Source organism: Panulirus ornatus, chromosome 2, assembly GCF_036320965.1.
Source record: "Panulirus ornatus isolate Po-2019 chromosome 2, ASM3632096v1, whole genome shotgun sequence".
Taxonomy (NCBI): domain Eukaryota; kingdom Metazoa; phylum Arthropoda; class Malacostraca; order Decapoda; family Palinuridae; genus Panulirus; species Panulirus ornatus.
In genome coordinates this window covers 26,106,172-26,129,164 of record NC_092225.1, presented here as the reverse complement: position 1 = coordinate 26,129,164, position 22,993 = coordinate 26,106,172, and the positions used below count along the sequence as shown (strand labels likewise).

The 22,993-nt window shown below is 41.7% G+C and overlaps 1 protein-coding gene across 2 annotated transcripts; it reads left to right on the top strand.

Moving 5' to 3' along the window:
* Positions 1 to 254: 254 nt before the first annotated feature.
* On the top strand, positions 255 to 18,039 carry LOC139754614 (uncharacterized). Of its 2 annotated transcripts, XR_011713912.1 has the most exons (4): positions 255 to 1,172; positions 12,950 to 13,127; positions 14,238 to 15,043; positions 15,456 to 18,039. XR_011713912.1 is itself a non-coding variant. In XM_071672072.1 (3 exons), the coding sequence occupies exons 1-3, from the start codon at positions 770 to 772 to the stop codon at positions 14,566 to 14,568; spliced, it is 912 nt and encodes a 303-aa protein (XP_071528173.1). In that variant the 5' UTR covers positions 255 to 769; the 3' UTR covers positions 14,569 to 18,039. The 2 variants fall into 2 exon arrangements, 1 of the variants encoding a protein (XP_071528173.1); XM_071672072.1 differs by having other exon boundaries at positions 14,238 to 18,039.
* Positions 18,040 to 22,993: the final 4,954 nt, after the last annotated feature.

The window sequence follows — 22,993 nt, the reverse complement described above, 5'->3', positions numbered from 1 at the left end:
TGGATACAACTTAAAAGACTTGATAGTTGGGGCTCTAAATATGTGTAAAGGTAGTGAATAGATTACGAAGTAAAGGTTGCTTGGCAACTTTTACACCCCAAACAGAAAATACTTAGTTGATGAAGTTTACATTTATATCTTTTTGTATCACTTTATACAAATATGGAATTAATGTTACCACCAATTCGCCCAGGAAAGATATAGTAGGATAAAATTGGGTACATTTATCGAGCATGTGGCAACCGTAGGTGCTAAAACGTTTCATGCTGCTCTACTCCCTGCACTCAAAACGTATTGTCAGTTATATAAGTGAATTTACCAGCATCACGTCTTCTACATCTTATACATTAACTATCATAGCGTCTGTAACCTGTTGGTTATGTGTGCTGGTGAAGATCTATGGGAGTGAAGCAAGTGGCCCATAGATTCATATGGAAAAGTGAATTCTAGAAGGAAAATGATCAAGATTAATGTGCCATGAACCAACTTTATGAAGGTGGCAAGTGAATAATTATGCGTATGTCGAACCTGTTCACATATACAGGTATACTTACAAGGAACAAACATGTGTGCTCTTGCATCTGGTTACTGCGCCACATTGGCAAGTTGCATTGTAACCTGCTCTGTAAAGGAAACGAAGTTTATTTCGTCTTGGTACTGTTCTTACCATATGAGATAGAGTGATGCTTGCAAATTATCTTTACCTGCCTTTGAAAAACGACGACATTACCCCCACGTTCTAAGCCAAAAAAAAAAAAGAAAAAGAAAAATGGAGCACATATACTGCAGTGGAAACTCATACGATAGGCTACGCAAGATCTCCGAGACAGCACCACATTCTGACCCTACTTACGACGACTATATCCACAGCCTCCTGTCCAACTATGGCATACAGTTCAGTCCTGGGGGATCAGGGATCGTCGAGATCGAAGAAGAATCATGTTCACTTTACTTCGTGGATGATCAGCAGGGAGCGGAGAGGAGTACGGAGAAGGATGAGCAGGTAGAGGAGGAGGAGCCTAGTAGGAGTACGGTAAAGGCTCAGCAGGTAGCGGAGAGGAATGAGTCAGTGCTTACGAACCTTAAGAGAGAGGGACTCAAGTCGGATCCCGGTAGCTATGAATCTGCTAACATCAAGAGGGTCTCGGTCGACGGCTATGAAAGCGATGATGGTAAGTCTTTTGTTTCATTGGTTAGTTCCCGATCATGAAGGCATGTCTTTTGAAATCAATCTAACGGGCGATATCATATTTTTTTTTTCCTTCAAATCTTTCAAGGATGGATATATTCCTAACAAAAGTACCATATTTCTCAAACTTCTTTTTTTTTTTTCATAGTTTGATAATTTGCTAAACAATTGCAGACGCACGTGCCTTAGCCCGCATGACTATATTATAGATTCTAATGGATGTTATTCTACAATTTAGAATAACGTAGCCCCAAGATTTTCGAAACAGCCATTATGAGGGATGACTGAAGAGATGTTTATAGCTGTTTAACTCTTCCGCATTGAATTTTTCAAATATAAATGTTAGACGTTGACATTTTCCCTACTTTTTTTCTGTATTACTCTACGGTTCAGCTTAAACTCTCTCTCTCTCTCTCTCTCTCTCTCTCTCTCTCTCTCTCTCTCTCTCTCTCTCTCTCTCTCTCTCTCTCTCTCTCTCTCTCTCTAGCGAGGTAACGCTAGGAAGACAACAAAGGCCACATTCGTTAACACCCAGTCTCTAGCTGTCGTGTGTAATGCACCGAAACCACAGCTCCCTTTCCACATCCAGGCCCCACAAAACTTTCCATGCTTTACTCCAGACGCTTCACATGCCCTGGTTCAATTCACTGACAGCACGTCGACCCCGGTATACCGCATCGATCCAATTCATTCTGTTCCTTGCACGCCTTTCACCCTCCTGCATGTTCAGGCCCGATCGCTCAAAATCTTTTTCACTCCATCCTTCCACCTCCAATTTGGTCTCCCACTTCTCGTTCAATCCACCTCTGACATACATCCTCTTTGTTAATCTTTCCTCACTCATTCTCTCCATGTGATCAAACCATTTCAATACACCCTCTTCTGCTCTCTCAACCACACTCTTTTTATTACCACACATCTCTCTTACCCTTTCATTGCTTACTCGATCAAACCACCTCACACCACATATTGTCCTCAAACATCTCATTTCCAACACATCCATCCTCCTCCACACAACCCTATCTACAGCCCACGCCTCGCAACCATATAACATTGTTGGAACCGCTATTCCTTCAAACATAACCATTTTTTGCTCTCCGAGATAACACATTCTTGAACGCTCCAAGAACCTTCGCCCCCTTCCCCACCCTGTGACTCACTTCCGCTTCCATGGTTCCATCCGCTGCCAAATCCACTCCCAGATATCTAACACATTTCACTTCCTCCAGTTTTTCTCCGTTCAAACTTACCTCCCAATTAACTTGTCCCTCAACCCTACTGAACCTAATAGCCTTGCTCTTATTCACATTTACTCTCGGCTTTCTTCTTTCACACACTTTACCAAACTCAGTCACCAACTTCTGCAGTTTCTCACCCGAATCAGCCACCAGCGCTGTATCATCAGCGAACAACTGACTCACTTCCCAAGCCCTTTCAACCCAGCAGACTGCATACTCGCCCCTCTCTCCAAAACTCTTGCATTCACCTCCCTAACAACCCCACCCATAAACAAATTAAACAACCATGGAGAGATCACATACCCCTGCCGCAAACCGACATTGACTGGGAATCAATCACTTTCCTCTTCCTACTCGTGCACATACCTTACATCATTGATAAAAACTTTTCACTGCTTCTAGCAACTTGCCTCTCACACCATATACTCTTAATACCTTCCACAAAGCATCTCTATCGACTCTATCATATGCCATCTCCAAATCCATAAATGCTACATACAAATTCATCTGTTTTTCGAAGTACTTCTCACATACGTTCTTCAAAGCAAACTCCTGTTCCACACATCGTCTACCACTTTTGAAACCACACTGCTCTACCCAGTCTGATGCTCTGTACATGCTTTTACCCTGTCAATCAATATCCTCCCATATGATTTTTCAGGAATGCTCAACAAACGTGCACCTCTGTAATTTGAACACTTCCCTTTATCCCCTATGCCTTTGTGCAATGGCACTATTCATGCATTTCGCCAATCCCCAGGCACTTCACCATGAACCAACATACATTGAATATCCTTACCAACCAGTCAACAACGCAGTCACCCCTTTTTCAATAAATTCCACAGCAATACCATCCCAACCCGCCGCCTTGCCGGCTTTCATCTTTCGCAGTGCTTTCACTACCTCTTCTCTGTTCACCAAACCATTCTCCCTAACCCTTTCACTTCGCACCGACCAAAACACCCAATATCTGCCACAAACCTTCAAAATATTCACTATATCTCCCTTTCACTTCATCACTACTTGTTATTACCTCCCCATTAGCCCCCTTCACCGATGTTCCCATTTGTTCCTCCTTCCAAAACATGTTTTGATTCTCCCAAAAATTTAACGATACTCTCACCCAACTCTCATTTGCCCTCTTTTTCACCTCGTGAACCTTTCTGTTGACTTCTTGCCTCTTTCTTTTATACATCTCCCAGTCATTCGCACTACTTTCCTCCAAAAATCGTCCAAACGCCTCTCTCTTCTCTTTCAATAACAATCTTACTTCTTCATTCCACCACTCACTACCCTTTCTAATCTGCCCACCTCTCACGTTTCTCATACCACAACAATATATATATATATATATATATTTATTTCCGCTGTCTCCCGCGTTTGCGAAGTAGCGCAAGGAAACAGACGAAAGAAATGGCCCAACCCACCCAGATACACATGTATATACATACGTCCACACACGCAAATATACATACCTACACAGCTTTCCATGGTTTATCCCAGACGCTTCACATGCCCTGATTCAATCCACTGACAGCACGTCAACCCCGGTATACCACATCGATCCAATTCACTCTATTCCTTGCCCTCCTTTCACCCTCCTGCATGTTCAGGCCCCGATCACAAAATCTTTTTCACTCCATCTTTCCACCTCCAATTTGGTCTCCCACTTCTCCTCGTTCCCTCCACCTCCGACACATATATCCTCTTGGTCAATCTTTCCTCACTCATTCTCCATGTGCCCAAACCATTTCAAAACACCCTCTTCTGCTCTCTCAACCACGCTCTTTTTATTTCCACACATCTCTCTTACCCTTACGTTACTTACTCGATCAAACCACCTCACACCATATATATATATATATATATATATATATATATATATATATATATATATATATATATATATATATATATATATATATATATATATATATATATTGCGACAAATGACCTAAACATATACTAAGATATTATGTACTCTAGATGGGTTAATTATACAAATGTTAATCATGCCGATTGTCAACTAAATACGGATTGTAAATTGAAGTAATTGTGGATTGGCACCTGGTAGATCGTGTCTTACTCAGGGTGAACAGCGCTTTTCCCGGTCGTATGTCTATGGTTGCTTTTTCATCCTCAGCAGACCTCCTGCCCAGGGGTCGTCATAAGCAGGTGACACCAATAAGATGTTCCCTGGGGTAGGAACCCTCCAGAGCCCCTTGGGTCCCCCGGTAGGACGGGAAATGGCATTTAAAAACTGATGATATATGATCAATAATCAAGAAATATAAGTAAATATTTTTCTTTTCATAGATTATCGTTTGTTGTCGTTTTTTCCCGGTGCGTGGTCCTGCTCGACTAAGGGTTTACGAGGAGGTCGTTCTACTAGACCCCAGGACTCGATGGAAATCCGTGGGGGTTCGTTAAATTCTAGGGGTCATGAGAAAGGAGAAAGTTAGGGATGAATGCAAACAAAAGCATGGTTGTGAAGTTCAGTGGGGTTGAGGAACAAGTTAGCTGGGATGTAAGTTTAGAGGGAGAAAAATTGGAGGAAGTGCAAGTGTTTTAGATATCTGGGAGTGAACATGGCAGCGAGTGGAACCATGGAAGTGAAAGTGCTTCATAGGGTGGGGAAGGGGGCGAAGGTTCTGGTAGCATTGAAGAATGTGCGGAAAGAACGTTATATCTGTGGGCAAAAATGACTGTTTGACAAAATAGTTCCAGCGATATTATATGGCTGCGAGGCATGGGCTGTAGATATGGTTGTGCGAAGGTTTGATGTGTCGGAAATGAAACATTTCAGGACAATGTGGTGTGAGGTGGTTTGACCGAGTAAGTAATGTAAGGGTAAGAGAGATGTGTGGTAATAAAAGTAGTGTTGTTGAGACAGTAGAAGAGGGTGTGCTGAAATGTTTTGGACATATGGAGAGAATGAGTGAGGAAACAAGGAGGACAGGAGACCAAAGTCGAGGTGGAAGGATGGAGTAAAAATGATTTTGAGCGGTCAGGGCCTGAACAGGCAGGAGCGTGAAAGGCGTGCAAGGGAACGCTGTGGCATACTAGGGGGGGTTCACTAACGTGCTGTTAGTGGACAACCAGGGCATTTGAAACGTTCGGGGTAAACCACTGAAAGGCCTGTGGGGCCTGGATGTAGATAGGGAAATGTGGTTCGATGCATTACGCATGACTGCTCACGTGTGGATGTAAGTGGATGTGGCCTTTCTTAGTCTGTTCCTGGCGGTTCCTCGTAAGCGCGGGAAAACGGCGATCAAGTGGGGAAGGAAAGATGCTGTTTTACAAGCATGGAAATGGTGAAGCAGGACATGTGAAGCGTCTGAGGCAAACCACGAAAAAGTCTGTGGGCCTGGATGTGGTTAGGTAGCTGTGGTTTCGGTGCATTTTTTTATTTCTTGACCCCTGTTGATGGGTCTTTCATCACCGAAACGATAGCCACCTTGTCACTGACCCATGGAATTTCTGTAGACGATTTCCATAACCTGTCCCACGGAAGGGGAGCGTCTCTCACAGTGAGCAGATGCAGGGGGCAGCACTAGAGTTGTTTGTTGACAATCTGTGTCCACGGCTGGGGGAGCTTACCCGTGTGGTCGTAGCTGTGTGATATCCGTTTCTGTGTGCTCAGATGAAATGGTATGGTGGCTGGGCACTCCCAGTAACTCATGGAGGGTCGGAGATATTGATTGTCATGTAGAAAGCCACCTGCAGCTCACCATTTGTGCGTGATCAGGTATGTCGTGTGGGGCGGGTGACAAAACTGGTAGAAAAGCAGAGCAGACGATTCTATGTATGAAGAAATACACAACTACATTAATCACAAGATCTTCAAATGTTCAAATGGAGTGGCACGTGCATGTTGTATGTGGAAGTTAAGAGAGTAATTGTAATGGATATGTGATACATGTCACATGGCATTCCCTAAATGAACAGTTTCAGTAGAACTTTACAAGTTGAGATTTTCTCGTTCGGATGTTAGGGAGGTCGACTGGTGACTTATGTAAGGAAATTTCCGTCATGCCACTGAATTTTTTTTTTTTTTTTTAATGGAAGAAACTGACGTGAACTATATGACTCCCGGATTTATTTTCATATACCCTTAAGACCTGTCTACACGAGCGGGCCTGCCCGTGAATGTTGTCCACACGACCGAAGTGATGAACAGCCGGGCCTGCCCGACGATGTTGCCAGTAGCGGGTGGAGTGCGGTACGAGAACCATGGTGCCTAGCATTGTCAAGAAAAAGATTTTGTGCTCTATGATAATAGCTTTGTGTCTCAAGAAGAAAAGGATATGGTGTAAAGATTGGTGAAAGAAAAGAAGTATGTTTGGAAGCACTGCAACAATACTTCATGAACTACAAAGTAGTGAGGAACACGACTTCAGAAATTACCTGAGGATGAGTGTAAGTACTTTTTACATCTTGTTATCAAAGGTGGAGCCATACATAGTGAAGAAAGACAGTTATGAGAAACAGCATTATAGCAGAAGCTCGTCTGGAAGCAACTCTGCGTTTTTTAGCAAGTGGATCTAATTATTCGGAGTTGCAGTACAGTACACGCATATCAAAGGAAAGCTTGTCCCGCATAATACCAGAAACATGTAGGGCCATATACGAGGTGCTGAAGGCTGACTACTTACATGTAAGTGAATCTGTTATAAACATGTTACGTGTAAATAATGTTGTGACATTGTGATATAAGTAACTATACCTATATAATGGGTATTGATAATTTGATGAGTCATATCTATTAACATTTCTGTCTCGTGTTACGTGTTACGCAGCGTGTCCATTTCCTTTTTTATGTCATCCGTCGTAACGGAAGTACCATGCTCTCTCATCTCCACAAGCAGTAGCCTTCACTGCTGTTATGCGTTTGTCGCTGTTCTTATAGCATTTCAGCTTCACATTCCATAAACATGGATTCTTACGATAAAGGTCAATCAAAGTACTAGTAAGTGCTTTAGACCAAAAAATTGTTGGTGGCTCACTAGAGTTATCCTGGGCTGCCATCGTTAAATGTTCACTGTGCTACTGTGCCGTGGGATGTGGGATGAAGGCCCGCTGTGGGTTCACGATATTATCTTGCGCTGGCAGGGTAGAAACTCCAGCTACCGGGCACCAGCTCAGTGATTTCGCTCGGCGGGCTCTCGGGCAATTTGATCGTTTGCCCGTCAAATATGCCCGTTAACGGGCAAGCCCGCCGATCAGGCCCGCTCGTGTAGACAGGCCTTTACTTCCAGTCAGACTTAACCGCTTACACTGATCTAACCTAACCACAACCTAATCTAAACTACATGATTGTATCAAACCAAACTTAACCCCATAACCGTATGTAATGTAACTACTTAATTTATTCGAACCTCTAAATTCAACCACAAGTCAAAACCTTTTTGTTTTCACTCTTGTCACAAAAAGCCTCCACCGGAATCCACTGAAAGGATATGAAATACAATTTAAAAAAACACAAGCACTTTTGTGTAGATTCTTTGGGTTATATGAATCATATGAGTGCCTTCCTCTTTTTGTGTGTGTTTGTGAAATTCATCACGCTTTGCCAGTCTGGCATGTGATGAGTGGTGACTCATTTGACAGGCGCCACACGCTTGAGAGATGGTAGTGTAAGCATTTCCTTCTTAGCTAGGCTTGTTACGGGTTGGGTCTGTGACCATTCTAGAGGTAGTTTTGTTGACTGTAATACTTCAGTTGAATTACTTTGTTGTATATCCACTCATGTATGGAGTGGGGCAGAGGTTGCAGATGATTTATACATTTTGAGTGTATTAGAATTATGCAAATATTAGTCTGATGTATATGTTAAGTTCGAGTGATGGGCCAGAAGTCGCCATGTATTCAGTTCACCCATATATATATATATATATATATATATATATATATATATATATATATATATATATATATATATATATATATATATTTCAAACTATTCGCCATTTCTCGCGTTAGCAAGGTAGCATTAAGAACAGAGGACTGGGCCTCTGAGGGAGTATCCTCACCTGGCCCCCTTCTCTGTTCCCTCTTTTGGAAAATTAAAAAGAAAAAAAGAGGGGAGGATTTCTAGCCCCCCCGTTCCCTCCCCTTTTAGTCGCCTTCTACGACACGCAGGGAATACGTGGGAAGTATTCTTTCTCCCCTATCCCCAGGGATAATATATATATATATATATATATATATATATATATATATATATATATATATATACATACATACATACATGAAGGTGAAACCGCACTTCAGTAATTCATACAATTTTATTTGACAAGTAATATTTTTCTTTATACATGTGCCACGACATGTTTTGTGGAGACAATCCACCTCATCAGATCACCAGTACTTAACAAAGTTATTGAAATCCCAACATCACACTAGATTCCCGCAGTGCAGACACCAATCCTTTATAGACCGAGCACTGTCTGCTTTGTCTGTTCAGAACCGTTGTAAGGGAGAGTGATAAAGGGTTGGGGGAAGGGGGGCGTAAAGTGGCGGAGGTTGACCTTGGTACCAAGCTGCGTGTATCGAACTTTTTTGTTTTCGTGTTTTGCTAATTCACAGTGATTTAGTTAATGCTAGGGTGGGCTTAAGGATTGCCTGGGACAAATTAAATTTCTTAGTCTTTGTAATTAAGACAAATTCAATGACGTTGCATGTGGCATAATCAGTATACGGTGTACAAGATAATGGTGTTTTCAAGATCGGTTTTTGTGGTCATCCCTGCGCACTGAATGACGGTGCCGATAACACTTTCCCGTTACAGTTTTACCTGCTGGTCAATATAAATATATCTACATGCCTTGCATTTGACGGCGTAAACACCCAATTGTTGCATGATTTGGTCTACTATTTATTAAGGTCTTTCTGATGGTGTTAGTGTACCGGAAAGCAACATTGCAAGCAATGTTTTTAGAACATGTCTTAGATTGCAGTGTTGCTTTCCAGGACAATGACACCTTGATAAATAGTAGACCAAATCATGCAACAATTGGGTGTTTACGCCGTCAAATGCAAGGGAAAATCCTCACTTGGCCCCTTTTCTGTTCCTTCTTTTAGAAAGGTAATAATTGGATGGGAGAATTTACAGCCCCTAGCTCCCTCCCCTTTTAGTCGCCTCCTACGACATGCAGGGAATACATAGGAAGTATTCTTTCTCCCCTATCCCAGGGATAATATATATATATATATATATATATATATATATATATATATATATACATACATACATACATATTCGCCATTTCCCTCGTTAGAGAGGTAGAGTTGAGAACAGAGGACAGCCTTCGAGGGAATATCCTCGCTTGGCCCCCTTCTCTGTTCCTTCTTTTGGAAAACTGAAAACGAGAGGGGAGGATTTCCAGCTGTCCGCTCCTTCCCCTTTTAGTCGCCTACAACACGCAGGGAATACGTGGGAAGTATTCCTTCTCCCCTATCCCCAAGGATATATATATATATATATATATATATATATATATATATATATATATATATATATATAACTGAAGGGTGGGCTGAGCTAAGGGCCTCGTGTGTGTTCAGTACAAAGACATGGGTCACAGGTAGAGTTACCAGTGTTGGAAAACGTCTGCTTCTTTCTCATTGTCACTTTCCAAGGTCATCCTTTGTCTCTAGGGGTCTCTGGTCTCCCTCACACACAAGTGATAGGCGATCACCTGATACCCTCCTGGGTATTGGGAGGGTTACTGATAGCGGCGGAGTAAGCCAACACTACAGTGGCTGTTAAGTTCCCTTGCTGGTAAGATGTAAAAACAATGAAATGACAGTGAGGATGGGGGGGGGGGTTGTTCCCAGAGCTTGGCAGCAAAGTTGGTACCAATTAAGAGGTTAGGTGCCATAGATTTGCTCACGATAGAGACCAGGGTCACCTGATCACTCCCTTCGAATAATAAAACCAGTGAAGAATTTTTCGAAATATAAGGGAAAAAACATTTTTTTTTTTTTACCAGAGGACGAATCAAGCAACAAACATTTCAGAAAAAATGAAATATTGTTTAAGAATTGCGGATGATTGGATTGAACTGAGTGATAAAATGACAAATGCAGACAGCATACAAGTTTTTAAAAGCTGTATGACGGCAGAGAAAATTGAAGAGTTAGGGAAACACAGTAGAAGTTGGTAATCACACACACACACACACACACACACACACACACTAGCCTGTGCCAGGTACCTAATCTATGTACCATTCTTTAGGGGGCTGTGTTGTTGTTCGTTGATCCACAGACTATCACGTAGAAGACATGCATTTTTTCCACTTTGTTGGGCAAAGTTTTTTTTTTCCCCACGATAAATCCGTCGAACACGACGGCATGACCTTTGAGCGCCACATCACGACATTTGAACACGACAGCACGGCTCATGAGCGCGTTGGCACGACCTTAAGTATAATGGCCTGCCATGCTCAAGGGTCGTACCGTCGTGCTCAAGAGGTCGTATTACCATGTATGAAGAGGGCTTGAGAGACCAATGAAGATAGCGGTCTTAGCGGACATCCACGAAACACCCGCCATACATGGGGTTCAAGTTTGTTTCCAGTTGAGTCACAGCAGCCTTTGTCTAAACAGAAGACGGTATAGCGAGACTTATATGGGATCCGAGAGGTTTATTTATGGAACAGCGAGCCTTACTAAGCGAGTGTGTGGCCCGGCCCCCGGACGCATGGCGTCAAGCACTCCCTCCCTCCCACTCCCAGCGATTTTGCCGTTAAATTTAGCGACTGATGCTATAGCCTTTTTTTCTTCTTTTTTAATCGTTATAGCTTAGTTTTAGCTACTGTTTTCTTCTAATGTAGCGATTGATTTAGTTTTTATCATGAATAAAACGAATATTGTGTCCCGTTGTTCAAAAGTAGTCATACGTGTAAGGGAAGAAAAAAACATATATTTAACACGATGGAGCCAACCCTACCAGTGCTCCTGAGGCTTGATAGAGAGACTCTGTCGTCTTTAGGGTAATAATGATTTCCCACCTTTTTGTGGGTTTAGAATACAGAACCCGAAACGATGGCAGTACTTCATAAGATTGCCCCTGACTGGTCTTTCAGCGTCTTTTAAAAGGGAGTCGATCCTCTTCTTCGCCTACAGACGTGATTTTGAGCGGCGTGGGCCATGCCCTCAAAGTCAGACCACGTCTGTTGGAGGGGCATGAATGCAGCAGAGAGCAAGCAAGTTTAACATGATGATCAACCCTGGTTATGACTCCTCTGTTATGTCTAACATGTGTGGACGTATCCTTATGAATTAGATACGACGTGGAGTTGGTTGGGCCAAGGGCAGGTTTTGTTTTTGTTGTTATTGTTGTTGTTGTTTGTTGCTGGTTTCCGTGTTGGGAGAGAATGACACCGTTATGGCTAATACACACCTTAAACCTTCGGGCCCCATAGTAGTCTATCGATATACGTAAGCAGCGAATTGACAAGTCATGTTGTTTACACACTAGACCTTGTGAGATACGGGGGACTGGCCTGAATTAGGATGATGTTTTACTTACGTTAGGAGAAGTCCAGATGCGCTAGGGTAAACAAAGGTGTTGCCGGAGGATCTCCCTTTGTGAGTTAGGCAGTTCACCGCAGAGGCCATGGTTTGAATGAGCTCACGCGCAGTTAACGTCTGGTTGGTAAAGTGGATGCTAGCAGTTGGGTTACTGGTTGTTTAAGGAGACATATTTTGTGTCAGTAACATCAAAATTAACATTGGTCAAAGCTCCTTTGTTCTTGACCGAGAGTGTTAGCATTGTCCACCTAGCACGTTCGCCAGGGAGGTATATACCTGACTGTAAAATTGGCTGACTTTATCATCGGTGTATGAACCTTTTCCTGTACGATGCAGATATACACAGTCATATCTTTACAGTCATTTCCTAAGAGTTTGTATGTCAACTGACTGTTATATTTCTCTCTTGTATCTCCCCTGATGATGTGATTATTACACGAAAGTGCACTTGGGAACTTATCGTGTTTCATTTTCCCCGTGGACTCATAGGAATATCTTGATCACGCGCATAATTGCGATCCTTTCCAATATATATATATATATATATATATATATATATATATATATATATATATATATATATATATATATATATATATCTTTCTTTCAAATTATTCGCCATTTCCCGCATTAGCGAGGTAGCGTTAAGAACAGAGGACTGGGCCTTTGAGGGAATACCCTCACCTGGCCCAATTTTCTGTCCCTTCTTTTGGAAAAAAAAAAAAAAAAAACGAGAGGGGAGGATTTCCAGCCCCCCGCTCCCTCCCCTTTTAGTCGCCTTCTACGACACGCAGGGAATACGTGGGAAGTATTCTTAATCCCCTATCCCCAGGGATAATATATATATATATATATATATATATATATATATATATATATATATATATATATATATATTCCTGTAGTCCGTTCCTTCTGTAACAACTTGGACGTAAGTGTAAACTACTGGATGGCACTGTGACGCGTTTTTCCACCACGACAGATGTGGCGCTCACCATCGACGAATCTGGCGAGGTCGGGAGTACGAAAGGGATCAAGCATGTCCCGAGGAGGAGGAAGAAGGCCAAGTTATACGAGATGGAACCACTGGAAGACCCAGAGAAGGAGAAGAAGAGGATGAACGCCGTCTTAGCCCGGAAAAACAGAGAGATGAAGAAAAGGTGAGAGGAAGAAAACGGAAGCTGATGATAACAGGGAGTGTAGTGCTACAGGTTAGGTTGGGCCTCGGAGTATGATGGTTCATGGTAACGAGGGTCAGGGTGGTGCGGGCGTATGATGGTTCACATTAACAGAGGTCTGGGTGGTAGGGTGTATGATAGTTCACATTAATTGGGGTCTGGCTGGTAGGGTGTATGATGGCTCACATTAACACAGGTCTGGCTGGGAGGGTGTATGATGGCTCACATTAACACAGAAGTCTGGCTGGGAGGGTGTATGATAGTTCACATTAACGAGGGTTTGGCTGGTGCTAGGGTATGATGGTTCGCGATAACGAGGGGTCAGACCTTTGAAATGGTATAAAGTTAAGTTTGAAAAAGTCATTTTTTGGTACCTCACATCTGTGGGAGGGAGGGTGGGTCTGTAAGGTGAGGGGGAAGAAATGGGTTTTCGTGATCCTTGTATTTAGTGTGTAACAGTGAAGGTCAGGGTCGTGTATTCATATTTGGAATAAATGATGATATAAAGTGTCTTGTTTACCAAATGTTCCAGTTGCTCAGTCATATTTTCTTCAGGTGGCAACCTTCAGTTATTTTCTTCAGATGGCAACCTTCAGTTATTTTCTTCAGATGGCAACCTTCAGTTATTTTCTTCAGATGGCAACCTTCAGTTATTTTCTTCAGATGGCAACCTTCAGTTATTTTCTTCAGATGGCAACCTTCAGTTATTTTCTTCAGATGGCAACTTCAGTTATTTTCTTCAGGTGGCAACCTTCAGTTATTTTCTTCAGGTGGCAACCTTCAGTTATTTTCTTCAGATGGCAACCTTCAGTTATTTTCTTCAGATGGCAACCTTCAGTTATTTTAGTCTAGGTGTTTTTCACCGAAGCACATCAGCGCCATCGCAAGAAATGGACAGGATTTAACGAATGTTTAGATTTCTTCTTTTTTTTGGGGGGGAGGGAAGCCACAGGCATGTGTATAATGCAAGTATAATGCAATTTGAACATTTGGGTCAACTAAAGGTATAGATACGAATTCTCTTGATTGAAACCCATTACTGATATGGACGACCCTTGAAGCTAATGTCATCTTATATTTCCCTGACCCCAGGATGATGATGGACCTCGACGAGAAGGTGCGCAGATTGCGCCACGTCAACACCCAGTGCACCAAGGTTATTCGCAGGACCGACAGCGACATCCAGCAGCTGCGTCAGGATTTGAGCGCCGCGAACGCCTCCGTGACCCAGTTGACCGAGGTGGTCCGGTCGAAGGACAGGGAGATCCGCCAGCAGCGGGAGAAACTGCTTCTCTTCCAGGGTCATCTGGACCTCATTGGCAGCAGCCTCGACGACGACAACCCCGCCAGGAGGCTCATCCAGGCCCTGCTACACCGCCTGTCCTCCAGCGCTGCCGTCGATGCTAAGAGAGACGATAACTGATTGATTCTGTCTCTCTCCACTGTGTGTCTCATCTCTTAAAAAGTGAACAGAGGCAGAAAATCAGTGAAAAATGATCTCGTCGTCTCATTCCTTTTTGCACTTTCAAGACTTCCACCATCGTACTCTTGATGAGGTTCATGGTATCGTGTTAACCCTTACAATTACTGAATGTTGTTCTGAAGAGTAAGATGGATAGTTGAGACCTTGTTATTCTCTTGGGGTGACATCCCAACGACAGAGGGATCGCCTTGGCTGTGCTGTGCCAGTGAACCATTGTGGGTCTTCTGCTGGAGTCTTGTGTGTCGCAGCTGAGGTAAGACTCTTAAAGCTTTGTGTGGAGGAGAGTAAGGGGAAGATGACAAGTGGACGAAGACTAATGCCTACACATTATCCTAACTAGGAGATGAAACTAACGTTAGTCACATGTGGCCTTGAAGCAACAAGATATTCCTCTGGTCAATCAGTTTTTAAACAGGTATTTGTTGTTTTTCACTTCTTCATTGTTCAGTGTGATATAGAAGAGTTAACATTGTTTCACGTACATCATTGTCACCACATTACCCCATGTACATCATTGTCACCACATTACCCCATGTACATCATTGTCACCACATGCCCCATGTACATCATGGCCACCACATACCCCATGTACATCATGGTCACCACATGCCCCGGGTATATCATAGCCTCATCTCTCACCTCCCCCTCTTTTGGCTTCCCTTACCTTGCTCCTTCATATTGAGCTTCTTCTCAGACCTATATATCAATTGTGGTTGTTGATGGCTCAGCCTCCACCCTTTTCTCCATGACACAGCTATGTCCTTCAAGGTTTTGTCCTGTCCCGTACACTTTCCTTTTTTTTTTTATCAACAATTTCCCCTTCACAGATAATCCAGTGTACTCATCTGCTGATGACTCAACTCTGCGTTCGTCCACATCCTTCAGTTCTGCTCCCTCTTCTGTCACTCGATCTGCATCTCGTCTTGACACAGCTTCGTCAATAAACTCAGACTTAAGGTATCTCAGTGGGATAGACAAAATCCTGTACGTTTAATGCCTCCAAAACCCAGTGTCTACCCATCTCTATCGAAAACTCCTCACAACTCTCGTCTCAACGTTGACGGTTCTGTAATTCCACCTTTTGACTCAGTGAACATACTTGATATTACTGTAACACCCAGTCTTTCTTGGAAGCCCCACATTACAGGAATAGCCAAGTCTGCCTCTAAGAAACTGGTTTTTCCTGTTTTGATGGCGAAACTTCTCTTCTGAACAGTTGCTCCATTTATACAAGGGACTGGTTCGTTCTTGTGTGATGTACTGCTCTCACATTTGGGGTGGTTCTAGCTCTGCATCCTTACTTGACAAGAGTTGAGTCGAAAGCAGTTCGCCTTATAAACTGTTCCAGGCTAACTTCCAAACTTTGACCCTCCTTACCCTAAGCCGCAGTGTTGGTTCACTTTCCCTGTTATATAGGTATTACGTTGCTTTTTGCCCCCGAGAGGTGGCTGGTTGTTTGCCCCCCACCTCTAACTAGACCACGCAATACTCGGCAAGCCGCTGCGTCACATGATTCTTGTGTGACCATCAGTACCTCAAGGGTGGGCCGTTTTGTTAACTGCGTCTTTCCCAACACATCGAAGCTTTATGATTCTCTACTTTTTCATGTCTTCCCCAATAACTACGACCCGCCATATTTCCAAAGACAGGTTTTTCACTTTTTTTTTTTTAAATTCGTTGATACTTTTCCTTGCCTTTTCTTTTTCTGTTTCATAATTCTCTATGTTTCAGTTAAGGCCTAGCTTTGATGTGGACTCTTGTCTGTGACTGGAGCATTCAACATCAGAAAAAAAAAAGGTTATGATGGCACTTAGTCATCCCACGCTTAACTTCACGCATCGAAAAATTACCGATTAAGGATATTGCAATAACGTTTCGTTCGCGGTGAATAAAACTTCATATTGTAAGAATGACAGAGGCTGTATCGTTTTTTTGTAACTGTAAGTCAGGAGGTAAGAAAGTTGAAGTGTTAAACTTATGAGATCTGTCATTGTCGATAGCAGGTCCCGTGGTGTATTGGTTTAGCGTTCCTGACCATGGCGCATTCACGGGGGCCGCCCAGGTGGACTTAGGCCAAGAAAGCTGATTGGAAACATTTTCAAACGTACGGAAAAGTTTACGTCACTTTCACAGGAACTTTGGTACAGTGTGTGTGTCCCGTAAAATCAAGTACTCCGTGAAACACCCTGTCGTATTTTCTCTCTTGTTCGAAAGTTTAGTCTATTTTCTCTCTGGTTCCAAAGTTTAATCTATTTTCTCTCTTGTTCCAAAGTTTAGTCAATTTTCTCTCTTGTTGCAAAATTTAGTCTATTTTCTCTCGTTCCAAAGTTTATATTCTCATCTGTTCAATCCATTCCCTCTGTACGTGCGCATTAAGTCTAGCAATCTTTACTTGAAGCTGCAAGCATTCGGAAGTAACATTAATAAATAAAAAAAAAGGGGGGGTAAGGGTAATTAAAGCTTGGGCTGACTTCGATAATGGAATGTTACTGTCAACACTTATTTTCAACATCAGGCGCAGCACAGCGCCTACAAGGCATTCGCCAAGTAACTGATTTGTTTACCTGTCTCCAACCAACGCCATGAGCATTCCGTTCATACACCATTCCTTCCTTACGCATAAGGAACAAGCCTTAAAACTACGTAAGCTGATAAAGATTTAATAGAACGGTCAAGGAATCGAAATAGACACCGGGGTCACCCCGCTGCCATAACCTGTAGCATTAAACATTACAACATAAACATTACCTTCGAGAGGCGAGTAAGGAACTGAATGCTCTTTCCTTCAGTAATATATGTCTCGCATCGTCTCCTCAGTCATATAACAGTAATTTTTGTGTTTCATATTATTTTCTATAATTTATTGATATGTAACTTTATTATTTGTAATATTTAAGAGAAATTTGTACTATGGTTGATGTGAAAGCACATTATTCATATCAGTGAGAAACCCGGAACCACATGCAAGGTTCTTCGAAATAAAAGTGTAGAAATAATTGAAATTTTTTTTTATAGATGAAAATATTTTTCTAAGATTCTTTGCATATATTGAATAATCTTAATATTAGATTTTAGCATTTCTGTATTTTGTATATGTAATTTAAATCAGTGTGTTTATTTAGTTAAATATAATGTAATTTGTATCAAAATACATTTATTTGATTTTTTTTTTTATTCGTTAACCAATTGAAAGTTTGTTTTGCTTGGTAGATACGAGAACATGCTTAAACATATCTTCTTGTGGATCCTTCATGTATCAATTAATATTTTGAATTTCAGTCTTAGTACATGCAAAGACTTAAGTCCTAGTTAGGGAAGACATCAGGTTATTACCCAAATGTTGTGTTTTTGTCCGTCTTAGGTATATTAAGAATTCTTAAATAAATGGCGCGCGCGCGCGCGTTCTCCAAACACATGTATACATCACTCACTATGTACCACCTCGGTTGAACCAGACGATTACGCCGTTTTCCTACTGGTATGATATATTCCAAACCTTTTCTACAGTGCCAGGAACCCTCCAACAAACCCTTCCCAATCCTCTTAACCACCTCACTCTCGGGAACCTTCCAGTAATCCGTTATTAAGTCCATTTCCAGATACTTAAAAACACACTACGTCCTCCAGGTTCCCTTCATGTGAAATCACATTCAAACTGATGTCTTTCCCCTCTGCTGAACCTCATAACCTTACTTGGACTCGCATTAACTCGACTTCTTTTCACACACTCTCCCAGGCTCAGACACCAGTCTTGGCAGTTTGCCACCAGAGCCGAGTTATCAGCAAACAGTAATTAACTCAACTCCCAGGCCTTCCTCCCTCCCTTACCCTCAGCGTACTGTACACCTGCCCCAACCTCCTAAACCGTTCTCATTTACTGCCTTCTAATATTAGTCCATTTGTCAACAGATTAAACGGCTATGGTGAAAATACGCACCACTAACATGTGCTCATCTTCTGAAACCACTCACCCTCTTCACTTCCTACCAGCACGCACACCTTACTCTCTCTCGATAAAGACTTATTGCGTATTGTAGGTTTCCTCCAGCACCAGGTATTCGTGACACTTTCCACAAAGTATCACTATTAACCATATCATAAGCTTTCTTGAGATCCATAAGTACTACAGACGAAATTCCTTATTCTCTAAGTATTTTTCAGAAATTCTTCAAACCGAACAAGTGGTCTACACTTTCTCTACCACCCCTAAATTCCCATTGCTTCTCCCCCTGGTATGATGATTTATGCCTACTACTACCACACTCTCCATCACCACTTTTCCATACACCTTACCAAGCATACTTCAAAACGTGTACCTCTGTAATTCGAAAATCATTCTTTGTCACTCCTTGCAATTCCTGAGGCACCCGACTTTGAGCCACACATACCCTGCAATTTCGGACTAACCAGTCGACAATACCGTCACCCATTTTCTTGAGAAATTCAAACACAATCGTCTTCATTCGTTTTGCCACAGTTCCACCACTTCTTCCCTTTACACAAAAACCAATTGCCATAATTAATCCGCGTACATCCACTTTCCAGACACCCTATACCTGCCACCCTGTCATCTATAAATTTAACTCGTATACCTGCCACCCTGTCATTTATACATTTAACTCATAAGAAAAGCGAGGGGGTGGGGTGGGGGGGAGGAGGATTACACCACCGTACAAGGGGACCTAAGCAAACTCCAAAGTTGGTCTAATTCGTGGTTGATGAAATTGAACTCGAATAAACGTACTAAAGTTGGGACACAGGAGTCTATGTTTAAGAAAGTCGAGGTAGTCACTCAACTTTTACGGCAATCTGCTGCCAGGATCTCGACTTGGGAGACTAATAAAAGAAACAAAGTGTCTGTTGGCAAATACTGAAACAGCGATCAGTTATATGGATCAAGTAATATTCAGCAAGTTGCACATACTCAACGGTGGGCCAGCCTAAAACACGCTTATCAAAGTTTTGTTAACACGCTGAAAGAGTCACAAATAACTAACACAAGGACCAGTGAAAGGTAACAAAGGTGGTGTTGGAATTAAGAGAACTGAGTCACAGGGGAAGGTTATACGCTTCTGGTTTGTCCACCATGGAAGAAAGAAGAGTAAGGGTTGAACGGATCCCTTTTAAAAAAATTTCAAACCATTTTGTTGTCGTTGACAGACACACATTATTTAGAATAATGCCGAGTCGGTACATCCGGTAGTCATAACGTGAAGAAATTGTCACAAATGATGTAACATCGGGAAACCATGACAGGGGACGACATTGTCACAAATGATGTAACATCGGGAAACCATGACATAGGCGACGAAATTGTCACAAATGATGTAACGATGTATGCCAGTAACTGGACGTATGAAATCAGTGAAAATTTTGAAAGGACAGCTTGCTGAAGCTGAAATGTTTATATGACAAAATTAGAAAGTTCAGGAGACGGAGCAACACAAGTGTAAAACTCCCTCCCCGTACAATACAAGTGGGCATTTACAGCATAGGTGACACAAAATTACGTAAAAGAAAAATATATGTCACTAATGTCGATGGCTTAGTAGTACACGACACTAGTTTGCATGGTACACGGTACACCAGTTTACATGGTGCACGACACAGCAATTTATATGTTACTCGGTACACTGGTTTGTATGTTTCATAGTACCTTGTACTCTAATGTACGGTACACTACCCAGCACACGTTATGATTTTTTCTACTTGCACGTAATTGAGGGTCCTTTCCGTTTAACGATGTAGTATACAACTGTCTAAATATTGTACTAGAATATATATATATATATATATATATATATATATATATATATATATATATATATATATATATATATATAGATAGATAGATAGATAGATAGATAGATAGATAGAAAGATTGATAGATAGATAGATAGATAGAGAGATTGATAGATAGATAGGATACACTACCTTTATATATAAAACGTGTTCTTTTCTTCGTATTTCCTAAAACGTTGAAAACATTTTCAAAATTCGCTTGAAAATGCTATATGTAAATTGCCGAAAATAGGGGTAGGGATCGAAATTACATAGAATATATATATATATATATATATATATATATATATATATATATAGATTACATGTACTTATTTCCCAAATGTAGTCTAATCCACCTATGAATACTTTAAAGGGCTAGGAACTCTTTGAATCGCCTTCATTGTTGTCTTCTCCTGTACGGTTTTGGGAAGGAAGGCAGGATGACATTTCAGAACTGCTCTCTCATCTCCAGCTACAAGTAAGGTTATCATCCTCTCATCTTTATGGTCAAATGTTCCCTGTGGTGTGTCAACATTTCTGGAACTTTGGTTTCCCCTGAGAGGGTCATGTACACAAGCACCTCTCATAACAACTGAATACTCCTTTCCTTTGTTCCCATCTCCTCGTGGTTGCCCGGATAAGGCTTTATTATGCGGTATGTTAGAGGAAATGCTTCGTCGACCACAAACACATATGTCATCGCCCTGTTCAGTCCGGGTAGCAGGCAGGCCCAAAATGCCGCCATCCTCTGGATTTCATGTGAAGCAGAGCATCCTGCAAGACCCCGCCATGGCAGCCAACATCTACAAATGTGAAAAGTTGTAGTCTGCGTCCACGTGCGAGAGTGCATAATAGAACCTTGCTAAGATTAGACTTGTCATTAACAGAGAGTAACAGTCACCGTGAAATGGGGCTTGAATGATGATGTATTTGCCCTCCACAACACCAAGACAGTGTGAGGAAATTGGCACTTATCTTGAAATGAAGTAGATGTGTAGAGCCATCCCTCAAGCGTGGATGGAAAATAAAGAAACAGTTTCTCTGTGCCACTCATTTCTGTAGATTAGTAATTACAGTTGCACCCTGTGGCAGTCACTTTCTTATCGGCAAAAATTGAATTGAAGAGTTGATTTATATTGTCGAGAAATATAACCGAGGATGTGATTATATAATATTTGTAACCGGTTTCATTCCCTACACATTATAATATTTTGGTAGCACGCAACTTTACATGTTTAGAATTTACAAAGCGAAACTTTATGCTAATAAGTTAAATAAATATTACTGCTGCATTATTTTTTAATTATTCATAATGCGTTGCTTGGATACCTTCATTATATATATATATACTGCAGGCTGCTATACGAGTTCCCTGAAGCGAAATAACGTCGAGTAACTTAGCCAGGCTCTTCCTAATTTTGTATCCTTCTTCGCAGTTCTAGGTCCTACATGTAAGGTTAATTATTGTTACAAAATCCTCTGCTGTCATTCACGTAAAGTTTTTCAAAAGCCTAAGAGTCCATTTCACTCAGCGACACATTTTGACGTGCAGAAAATTAGCCGCCTTAACCACATTTCCCCCTCAATATCTTCATTCTTTTTGTCATGGAATAAATAATGACGAGAGCACCTGCTGCTGCTGCTGCCACCGTCAAATCACTCCTGAGAAAGACGTTGGCCCGAGGGAAGACGAGCAATGTCTAACAGGCAGAAAACAGGTAGACTTGCGCTCCGAACTTCCGGTTGAGAGGGAAAATGCTTGAGTCGTGACGCACATTGACGCACGGACAAGAACTAGTGAGATTGACTCACTGTTCAGACTCATCTTCCACGTCAAAGGAGGTGTGAGAGGGCTAATGTATATCGACCTCTCAACGTCAAGAGTACACTCTCAAACCTACAGAGGTTGACTACCACTGCCAAAGCAGCATAACTGAGCTGAACTGACGCAATTGCATTGCCTGGAGTGGGTTGTAAAGTTGCCATGTAGGCATATATATATATATATATATATATATATATATATATATATATATATATATATATATATATAGAACATTCACTTATGTATATAAAAGATAATGCTCGGCTTTATGGGCATCACGTATAAAATGTTTTTGCCACTACTTGTGTGTGTGTGTGTGTGGGTGGGTGGGGGCGAGGTAGACAGATTTTCTTTTTTCAATTATGATATTCATTCGCTTCCATAATACAGTTTAATATAATGAAGCACTTGTAAGGCACACTAAGGAGGAATCAAAATATCATCAGAAATGTTGGACTCATTACTCCCTCCCCAGCAACACTAAACGTGTACATAACTTTATGTTTGCGACGTGACGTTTTATAGAAATGACGTAATACATAAGGGGAAAAAAACAGATGGTACATCAAGATTAGACAGTTTTTGACACAGCTGATGGAGCTTGATAAGTGTTTCAAGCAGAATCAAAACGAGTGGATAGAATTCTGGTAAATGATTTTGGGTTGAACTGGGTTTTCATATATGAAACCGAATATTATTTTTGTGTCATCCTCGAAGTAGCGTTCTTGATGTCCACCTTGGAAGCAAAACTCCTGC